The sequence below is a fragment of the Nestor notabilis genome, unplaced genomic scaffold (assembly GCF_000696875.1).
Source record: "Nestor notabilis isolate BGI_N333 unplaced genomic scaffold, ASM69687v1 scaffold5187, whole genome shotgun sequence".
Taxonomy (NCBI): domain Eukaryota; kingdom Metazoa; phylum Chordata; class Aves; order Psittaciformes; family Psittacidae; genus Nestor; species Nestor notabilis.
Window position 1 is genome coordinate 74,098 of NW_009936794.1, and position 11,288 is coordinate 85,385.

The following is an 11,288-nucleotide window of genomic DNA, read 5'->3' on the forward strand; positions in this document are numbered from 1 at the left end:
GATTTCAAGGCAGCAAAAGAAAATCACTACTTGACCTCTACATAAATGCAAAGATTTCCTGCATTATTTTGGCTGATTCTGTACAAGTTTCAGTAATTGATTTTATTTAAATATAACTCTTACAACTATTTAATCCAGAATCTTAATGAAAATGAGAAGTAAAGTTTGACAGTTCTAATATAGAACTTGCACAATACTGACTAAACAAGGAATGACATACAAAAAGATTTAGAAATTACGCGTTTTAAATGGAAGATGTTGTATCTCAGATTCACTTTGAAGATGACTTTTGCAAGATGACTTTTATCCTTTAGTATGCAACTTCATTCTTTACCTGCCAAACAAAGTGTACAAGTGATCACAGCAAAATTTACAGAGTAATTGACTTTGGTCTTGATCTTACAAAGACCTATTTACACATTTGAGATAAGTAAGCATCTTCTTCCCTTTAAATTCTATACATGTGTTCAAGCTTTAAGCCTGTATTTGGATTTACAAAATCCTGCAAGATAAAAAGTCTTTCAAATATACATCTCAGATTATTACAGTACAATGTCTTTATATATGTGAACCTATCTTTTGCTAAATTACCCACTCTTCATCACATGGACACCTCTAGAAAACGAAGTGCTCACTTCCACAGTTAACTCCTTGGTGCTGACGGGTTTGACAGCTGAAAGCAGCCATTTGTCTGGGGCAGGGAAAAGGGGAGGAGAAACGAAATAGTTGTGCAAAAAGAGATTAACATGTCTCAAATTGCCCCCAAATGTGACCAATGCTGTAAATAAGAAATACATGTCCTAGTGTATATATAGACATACATATACTAGAAATACATGTCCTAGTATATATAAATAAATATCATAAGTTGCAGGGGGGAAGACAGCTGCTCAATAATTGCACTCCCATATGCTCAGCGCCTGGAGTTTGTGTCATTAATTGAACACTTCAAGTAAGATTCACTTTGTCTGGAGACGGGTTTTTTTTTAATTCTGGTCTTGAAGGCCCACTGCCAGTGGCAGATCACTTCAATGGAAAAACAGATCTCAACACCAGAGAGTTAACGCTGTCTATGCAGAACTGAAACAACTCAGAGTATAATTAAGGTTTAAAAGTCCTTCTACTTGTCTTCTGACAATCTAGCAACAAGATGGATCTTTTTTCTCATTTTAAGATTAAACCCACACCCAAAATGAACACCTGCTATAAAGAAGGCAGCTATTCACGCCACCATTAGAATTTCCAAAACACTGCTTACTTTGTAATTAAAAGAAAAGCTAGGTACAATTGCAAACAGGTACATTACTTTTTACAGAAGGCCTCATTGTGGTAAATTATATACATCATAGTGTTCTCATTTTCCTTAAAGTGCTACTATCATCATATTGGTACACGATTATCTATTGTTTTAGGAGGTCTTTTAGTACAGCACCAGCGCTGGCATCAGGGGACACTGGCAGTGGTGTGAAAGTGGGCAATGCATCAGAAATCGGTTTCATAAGCAGATGTCCAGAACTGCTGGCAGGTGTTATAAGAGGCACTGCTGCAGATCGAGGTGCTAAAAACGGATTTGTGTCTGGTCTTCTGCCCATTACCAAAACTGCAGAATCTGGGATACAAAACCAAAACCCTTTGTTAGAAAGCATTCATAACTCTACTCAATTTCAGAGCATTTCTTCACAAACAAGTTCTACAATTGCCTATTACTTTTGCAACATGAAAATTCTATCTTCTTGCCATAGACTGTAGACGCTCTCAAAGACTTTCATTTTCCCTATTCTCTCTTATCTTGGATCTCATCTGCCACTGCTTCTTTTACTGAAAAATTCCTATGTCTACACTTTAGGCCATGAGTTACAAGACTGACTGCATTTCTGTGTGGATATTATACCGACATTTGTGTCCAACACTTAAAAACAGCTATCATATGGTTTATTTCTAGGAACAAAAACTTAAAACACCCAGAAATTTAGCTCCTGTATGGACAAAAGGAACCAAGAATTTAGTTCTTCCAGACAAGGAAATTGGGTGTTTTTTTGCCAAGTAAAACAGGTACTCTACCTATTATATTACTGTACGCTACAAGGATGAAGAGTAACAAGAAAAACTTAATTCAGGTTTATTAAGAAAATTAATAACTACTGCTTTCAGAGATAAATTAGTATGTCACAATAGACATTTATACTTTGTAACATCCAACTATTTTATGCAAATTGAAAGTGGGTTTTCAGCATATCTCTCTGTAGATCTATATAACTTATAGGGTTTTGGAGTTGTGGGTTGGTGAGGTTTTTTTTTTTCAGTTCACAGTAAAAGCTTCAATCAAAACAAGCTTCTGCAAATCAGCAGGACTGCACTAAAGTGAAGTCTTAAATGCACATAAAAATATTTTTGGTTCTTGCATTACTTAAGACAAAGATGCATTCATCTCAGCATGCATAATATAAGCATAATTCTTCTTTGCCACAGGAAAAAGTCAAAGTTAACACTCATGCACAGCTCAGAGAGATTTCAAATCAGGCCATACACTTAATTGACTTTATTTCAGTCCTCTCTGAGAAACCAGATTCTACTGACAGACAGGCATTACCAGGTTGCTATTACTTGCCTTCTTCACTCAGTAAGACCCAAGCTGATACACAGGGATGCCAAAAATCATAATTGGGTTCAGTGATATACCATATGGAGTTGTCTGCACAGTACCTGTTTGGCTCTAACAAGTGCTCTTAAAGCCTCTCCATATCAAAGGGAATTTGGTCCCTATGATCTTCTGTATTGAGATTTCAGGAAGCAGGGTACAGAAGCAGTGGGAAGGAGGGGTAGGGGAAGTTAAAAATGAAACAGAAGAGAAAGTAGGAAACTGCACACAGGAAGCTGGGGGGAAGGAAGAAATCAAATTCCTAGATCACAAATGAGGAAGCACAGAATCCCTGAAATGCCTCTGAAAATTCTACCTTTAGTTATTTATGTTCCGTGCAAGAATTCAAGTTTTCCTTCAAATGTTACCTTGCGTTTGAGTGTTGGACGGAGTACTGATAGTTTTACCAGTTCCTGCTGCTCCTAAAGGTTTCATATCATGAACAGAGAGCTTGGGTGGAGGAAGGCTTGGGCAAGATTCTGTTTCAAGGAATTTCACAAACAACTCTGAAAAAGACTACAAGAGGCTACCAGTTATCACATTTTACTGATGCTCTGTTGAAAAGTATATAAGTTAAAAACACAAACATACATATGCAGAGAAGGCATCAACAGCCTCCCAAAAATTTTGTGTGAGTACTTAGTACTAAGTATGTGGTAATAAGTAGTCCTTAGTGATTGACAAGGAGATTTATTTACAAAATACACAGGGTTTTCTGATCTCACTAAGTGATATTTATGTGAAATTAATAAAATTCTAAAGATAACACACATACTTCCACCATAGTTCCATTATTGATTTAAAGAACATTGTTTCAAGAATCCCATGCTGCTAATGACTGGAACTACAGGATTTATTTCCTGTGACCATGCTCCAGCAAATCACTCCTCCAGAAACATAAATTTGTGACTTTTCACTTAAAACCCATTACTGTCTTTATTTGACAAAAAGTCTTGAATAAAGAAAGCACAGAATGATTAAGATGTCAGTAGCATAACAAAAAAAGTTTTTGCTTAGTAAAGCCTGTACTGTACATACCAAAGCATTTATTTTCCTCTTTTACATCTGTAGTTAATCAGACCACCATCTTCTGGTGGCCTAAGTACCTACATTACTTTAGTGCTCAAAAAACAATCACTACACTTTTAAGATATTTTACAGGACTTAATTCTCAACATGCTTTTCTAGCTCAGCAAGAAAAAACCCCAAGGTTCATCCAAAAAGCCCAGTCCCTCAATGGTCTATCCTTGAATGCATTATTTACTGGTCTGCGAAACTGAAAGTTCGATAAACAAACTTCTCCCACAGATCATGCTACAAGAACTGTTGCTTTATAGTATTTGAAAGCTTAAAATATCAACTTTATAAGTTGTATGTAAGAGGGACTAGCTGCAGCAGCTGAGAAAACTTTTCAAATGAAATTTCAAGCACACATGGAAACACAGTCATCAAAATATGATGTCATGGTTGTCTGAGTATTACAGAATTCAAGACTCCCACATATATTTAACCTCCAGCACTGTCAGTCTGCAAGATGAAGTCCATACTGTAAGAAGTCAGTGATCCCAGGAACCAGTGGAACAGTAACTAGATTTCTATATTAGCCCAACACTTACTACCGTATAGTTTTCATCAATGCCTATTTATTTACTTAGTGGGGAAAAAAACCCAACCAAAACCAAAAAACCCCAAACCCTTATGCCAAAGCAGATGCACAAAGCAAATAATGCAAATAATATACCGTAGCACCAGTAAACGACCTCAACATACTGATGAACTGAACATCAGCATTAATATGCAACTGCTCCATTTTTTCCACTCAAGCATAGAGAATGCACAATTAATTCTTACACTATTAAAAATGTTCTGATGAGTGGGCCTCAAAGGTGTACTAGGGACACTCTTTGACCCAGCTCCTCCACCAAGCCAGCCAGTGACCCATCTTGTAACTCCTCTTTGGTCTTCAGATAATAACTAGAAAGTATAAAAAAAAAAATAAATTTTTGGAAACCAAAAATAAAGCGGCAGGTAAAGGAAACTGCAACTCTGTGCTCATTATATTTATTCACCATGACTATGTGGGAATCCTACAGATAAATACTTTAATTACTGTTAAAACTTCCTTCTTTGCCTCCCGAAGACTGACAGTCTAAAAACATGGCTTTTTATTTATAAATATAAGCCCCACATTCTTCACAATACCTAGAGGTACATACAAAACTGGCTTTTTTGTAATAGACACATTCCAGCTATTATACACAACAGCACAAAGTTAAATCCCTTCCTTTCTGCATTAGCATTCCTTGGCAAAATTAGACACATTCTATTAAAATAATGTTATCAGAAGATTCCATTAGGGTCAATATGTCCCACATAAAAAATCCCATTACTTTCCTCACAAGAAGTGCAGGGACATTTAGTTTAGCAGCAAATCATTCTATTTTCAAGTAAAGTTGCTGCAAATAAAAGAAGTTTTCTGTAAAGCATTACCTGATCAAGTTCTTCCCTTTTTACTCCCAAGATACTTCCCATTAACCTTAACACTTCAGGACGTTTATTTTTTGGAGTATGAAAATGTCCAACAAAGAGATTTCTCATCAGAAGCCTGCAGAACAAAGGAAGCTTGTTATACAGTCTGCTCTTATGGAACAGTTGATACTGTAATACTGATGCATTTTTTCCTCATACTTTTGCCTAACTTACAATAATCCAAACAAACAAATCTAATACAAGGAACTAAAAGGGTAACTCACCCACTTGCCTCCCCTACAAGTTACAACATTTCTTATACAGTAGGTGTCAATTTGGACAGTACTAGAAATACTGTACGCAAAAAGGTGAAACTGCATTGTACATGCACAAGTCTTGATGTAAGTACTACAACCAGGGAAAGTGTTTATTCTAAGATCTTGATTCAGGAGAGCATTTAAACAGATACTTACGTATAGTCCCAAATCAAGATGTAAATGAAGGGGACAGGGGAACCAATCTGCCTATCCCCCATTTCAGTTCTAATGGGTAAAGAGAAGGGGAAAAAAAATACTAAAGAAGAGAGATTTACACAACATCTAGGTGATGCTATCTACATGAAAGGGCTTGCTGTTTGCACCTTAGACATTATAACAGATGTTCATCAAGAACTTTAATCTCCATTTGCAGAGCTCATGCTATTGAAGAGCACTTTGACTTAAGGAGCACATCAGTAATCAAAATTTACATTGCTATTTTACTGATCAAAATTACTATTTACAACCACCAAGCAATTGCAAAATGTCAAAATAATCAAAGTATAATTACAAGGTCACATACAGAAGCCCAGTTCTGCACTGTTCTTGCAACTGTGTTATTAACACATCTGTACATTGTGAGAAATGAAAACCAAAAATGTATATCAAGTCTTTCATTAAAGACTTACTTGTCCACTTTTCCTTCTGTGCTGTTCATAAGATTCATTAGTTTATTTTGTACATCTTCTAACATTTCTTTTCTGATCTCACCTATAAAATGTCACAGCAAATAAACAAAAATTTAAGCTTCGAAACTTTGTTGCAAAACTTATAAATAATGATGGTGCTTTAAAAAAAACAAACAAAAGACAAACTAACAAAATTAGCTTGTTTTTATAAAAAAGTGTTAACTTAAGTGATCATTATTTGAGATCATAAGCTAAAGTTTTCAGAATGATACTCAATGTTCAAGTATAGGAACACACAGAAAATAAATCAATTGCAGAAGGTGTGAACTGCTCTATTCCACCTAGATAATACAGAACTAGAGAGAAACTCTTGATCAAGGTCTATAGTGCTGTGCTGGCAATCTTTCTCATCATCTGACCAAACTGCATGTTGGCATCAGGTCTTTTGACCTCAGTACTTAACCTCAAATGTTTCCTAAACCAGCTATTTTGCCTGCTCCACTATCAAGTTGCTAAAATCTTGAAGCACTAAGGAGTTCTCCAGTCTCCCAGGAGAGTTACTAGCAGAGCAGCATGGTTCTGGTTCTCTTCCGTTTGCACTTTTCCTGCTCCTGGTAACAGATGTAAGCTCTTGAAACAGCATGCTGGGACACACTAATACATCCTAGAACCAGTGCTGTGCTTCATGATACAGTATGCTGGCAAGAAAGTCTTTACGCAAGATTTCCCATATATCTGGGAATAGAGCATTCAGTTAAAAATGGCACAGCTACCATGAACCAAAGACAAAACTGAGATGAAAATGCCAAACACTTCCAGTGAGGCATCATGGCCTACAAATTAAGTGAATAGACCAGTATTATAAAGTTAATTCTATGAGGTTGTGTAGCAGTGTGCTAAGAGACATTGCATTTTCTGGTAACTCGTCCCCTCCCTGCCCCCCTTTTTTTTTTTTCAAGCTGACTTAAAAGTTCTGATACTATTCTGTAGTGGCTGCACTGAAATCAGTTAATCTAGGATACCACAATACTGATCATGACATTCTTGGTCTACACAAACGACTATTTTCCCTCACCACAAGCCTGAAACAGGAACTATTAGAAGAGTCTAGATTCTGCATTCACTAGTGCTATAACTTCTCAGCTTTCTGAAATTCCTGACCTTAAACAATGATTTGTCTACTATCTACATACTGGAGCCTCACAACATCATTCCAAAAGTCCACAGACACAATTACTTGTTAGAATACACCCAATTACCTCAATCATTCTGTATCAGTAACTCAGGCTTCCTCTGACCTTCCACAAAACTCAAAAATAAAGCTCAAAATAAAGGAAAAAAAAACCCAACAACAACAAAAAACTTGTAAAAGTTTAATTTGCCATAAATATTTTACAACATTCTGACTGTAAGGAAACAAGGCACAGAATTTTCTCTTTGTAAAAAAATCAGATATACTAGAAACTGGATAAAAGCATGTGATATTCAGGTCTACGTAAGTTTGTACAGAAAAAGAGTAAAAAGTGCTAGAAAAACTTATTTCATTTAACTCCCTAAACATAGGATTCAAGAACACTGGCAATAAAACATACTCAGACAAGAAAACAAGCTGCTACAGGATACAAAGTACTTTTAGAAGATAATACTACAAATGACTTCACCTGAAGACAGCAAAAATAAAATTTTCACCACACTGTGGCTCTGCAAAACACTACCTCTTTTTTTTTCCCCTAATAGACATACAAAAGTCTTAACTACACACAAAAGCCTTACATGTATATTATAACATGGAGTGTCCATGTGAAGATCAACTCTACCCTACAGTTGTATCAGCAGAATACAAAATCTCCCTCTATAAGGTTCAATGCTTACCTTCAAATCTTACGGAAAATCTGCCAGTCAACTTAAATTTCTCTACCGTTTTAACACTTCTAGGGCTCACGCCAATTAAAAGTGCTTCATTTAAAGAACAAAACAAAACCCACAAAAAGATACACTTTTCTTGTACCTATTTTGTAGGTAATTTCCAAAAAACCTCAACATCTTTGTAAGAAAAGAGACTTTTATAAACTTCTATACCCTTCAAATCATCTGGGATACTTGAAAAACATTCCACTTCAGTTTCCATATGACTTTCAATTTTAATAAATGCATGCCACAGCTATGCTGCCACAACATGGTTCTCAACTAACACCAGTAACTCCATGAGAACCTGCACAGAGTTTTCACGTATTTACATGAAAGAGCTGGGCTCCGAAATGGATACAACCTAATAATGTGCTGTTCAGATACTCCACATCTTTATACAGACATTTTACTTCACAAATACGAATTTTAGAGAGTACAAAGTAGAACAAACTAACTAGTGTCATGCTGGGAATATTCTTATTCAAGGAACATAAGGATTAAACTCCTTATTCAAAACAAGTTAAAAACCAAACAAGATTATATATATTGTACAACAATATATCTTGTAACAACTACATCCATATGCACTGAAATCCATTCCAATAATATGACTGCTCTTCAGCATTCCCCTCTCCAAAACACCAGGGTGAGGCACAGGAGAATTAATCCATGCTTTCAAAGTTTCAACTTACTTAAAATTATGCTACTTTGTAAATGTGGTTAAATAGGACCACAAAAACATTTACAATATAATTACGGAATGGTAACAGTTGTAGGAGCATACATGGAAATTCAGTTCTTATTTGGGTCTCCACAGAGTAAACGGAACTTAAAAAAATTAAACCACAGAAAGATAAAAAAACCCAAAATCTGAAAATAAGTTTCAAGTAAATCTTACGCTGTTGCTGCTCCACAAAGCAAGACAATCACAAGTTTCTTTTTCAATTTTTATTCATATGATAAATTTTAGAACAGATGTATCAATAATGTAAATGAAATGTCACTGCTGTCTTCTATTTTTCTATTTTTTCCTGGCAAAAAAGATTTTATATCAAAGAGGAACAACTTTTAAGGACAGCTATACAGCTATATTACATCCACAGTGGCTATGCAACTTCATCATTAAACATATTTTTTAAATGGAATATTTCCTTCTAAAATAGAGTCTTAGAGTTGAAAAGGACTCAAAACACGTACTTCATGTATGTGAAAAGACTGAATAACAAAAAAGACCTGAGCCAAAATTCAGTATGGACTGCTGTAAACCAGACATGTACAACAGCCTCCAATAATTTGTTAACCATTTATGGCAATCCAGAAAACTGCATCTGGTACATCTTATACTTTTCCATTAAAATAACTTCTCCTGCCAAAAAAATCCATAAAGAAATCCTTCAAAAGATTTGGCCAACAAAACTGTGTCTGGGAATGTGTTTGGCCAATTTTCAATAAGCCATTATATGTTTTCTTGTGTAAATAGAGAAAATGGAGTGGTCTTTTTTTTCTCAATAAAAATTATGATTTAGTCTACAACAACATTGTGTTGTTTCCTTCAAGCAATCATCTCTTTTCAATTTTTTTAACAAGTAAATCGTTTGCCAATACAACATAGCTTGATAAAATACTGAGATTCCATTTCCCCTTAAAGTTCAAATCACTCCTGCTTTCATATGCAAAGTTTTGCAATCAAAATTAACCAGTAATAAAGAGCTTCCCATCTGAGAGTGCCATATTTGCCTATGCCAAAGTTAATTTCAATCCAGGGTGTTTGAAAATTTTTGCTGTGAATGTCTGTGGTGAGGCAGAAAGATACAGATATGTCAGTTAACAACCAAGCATGTTTAGCTGTACATTCATGTAGCAGCTTGAAATTTAATTTAGCTTGTAAAATTAATATGTGAACTCAGGAAGCATCCCTATTTGGATGCCAAATTGTACTTAGAAACAACTAATTTTAAGTAAGTACTTAAATTATTAATTCGATTATGTAGTAGAGAAGTCGTAACTTTTTAATAATTTGTACTCCAATTGTGAAGACTTCCAAATGACTTTTCACACCATCTGATCATAAGCAAGTATGCTTTAAAAAAACCATTATTTATCTCAAGAGTAATATAATCCATAATCTAAAAAACGAAAAGCAATTATTAACTCTGTATGTTCAGAGCAAGAGTTACCACTGCATCCAGTAAACTTGAATTAAAGGTATTCACTCAAAATTTCTCACAGACATGGGGTAGAAAACCAGAAAGTAAAATCTGTTAAATAACTACAGAGAATAAGCAAATCTCTGCTCTTCAAACTCCTTTTTAAGAGCTGCTTCAGGGACCAACCACAAGTTTTCCTCTGATTTTAGACTTATCCCATGTGCTCAGTGAAAGCCTGACCATAGCAGAAGATGCTGCAGTAATAGCAAAATAGGGTGACCCACAGAATAAAGAGTGAAAGAGAAAGTAGAGCTCATTTAGGAAAATGGAGAAGATACATGAAGACAGTAATAAAAAAACCAAAAAGCCTAATATTCCCTCAGCAGTCAGTACTGTTAATAAGTTTGCCTATAGCAGAACTGTCATGCAACTAGACAGAGAAGTTAACTTTCCCTAGTGGTTTAACGGAACACCGCAGACAAAATTACAAGTCAGGGCTAAGATGTAAGCACAGAAATCCAGCAAAATTATTATTAGTTATAAATCCTGCTTTAGCTAATGCTATGATGCTTTTCTCATGAAAACTAAAATTAATGCAGTAGTGGGGAAAAAACCAAAGTTTGCCTTATGTTACTCATCTAACTATTTTGTCACCTCCAAGTGAGTGTCTCAGCTTATAAATCTTACTGATGCTTGATATTCAAATACACTGTATAGAAGTTACCCTTCATTTTTTAAACTGAATAGCAGAAGGCCATAATGAGAAATACACTGAAGAGGCACTGTTTCTTAGTAAAAGGTTATTTTGTCTTTTTAGGCTTTCTTATAGTTTTAATGCTCAATGTGTATATAAAAGAGAAGGCTATGCATTTCTTACAGAATTCATGTTTCAGTGATGTCAGAAAGAAAAAAAGAAAAAAAACCCCAACCAACCACACCCCAAACACAAAACCATACCCCAAAACATTCACAGAATCACAAAATCAAATACATTTATGTTGGAGGGACCTCTAGATCCTCTAGTCCAAACCCCTCTGCTCAAGCATGGTCATTTACAGCAGGCTGTCCTGACCATGGCCAGTTGGGTTTTGAGTATCTTTCTGGATAGACACTCCATGTCTCTGGGCACCCTATTCCAACATTTGACCACCCTCACTACAAATACTCTTCAACACTCTTT

General features: G+C 35.4%; 1 protein-coding gene across 1 annotated transcript in view; it reads right to left on the reverse strand.

The window, feature by feature from the left end:
- Nucleotides 1-1,400: 1,400 nt before the first annotated feature.
- The window catches only part of LOC104408808 (thyroid receptor-interacting protein 11-like), a gene marked incomplete at its 5' end in the record, with an annotated part of 31,886 nt that continues 21,998 nt past the window's right edge, over nt 1,401-11,288 (reverse strand). The window contains 4 exon segments of the mRNA XM_010018528.1: nt 1,401-1,609; nt 3,007-3,154; nt 5,129-5,243; nt 6,054-6,135. Of these exon segments, the coding sequence (XP_010016830.1) occupies nt 1,401-1,609; nt 3,007-3,154; nt 5,129-5,243; nt 6,054-6,135 (554 nt within the window).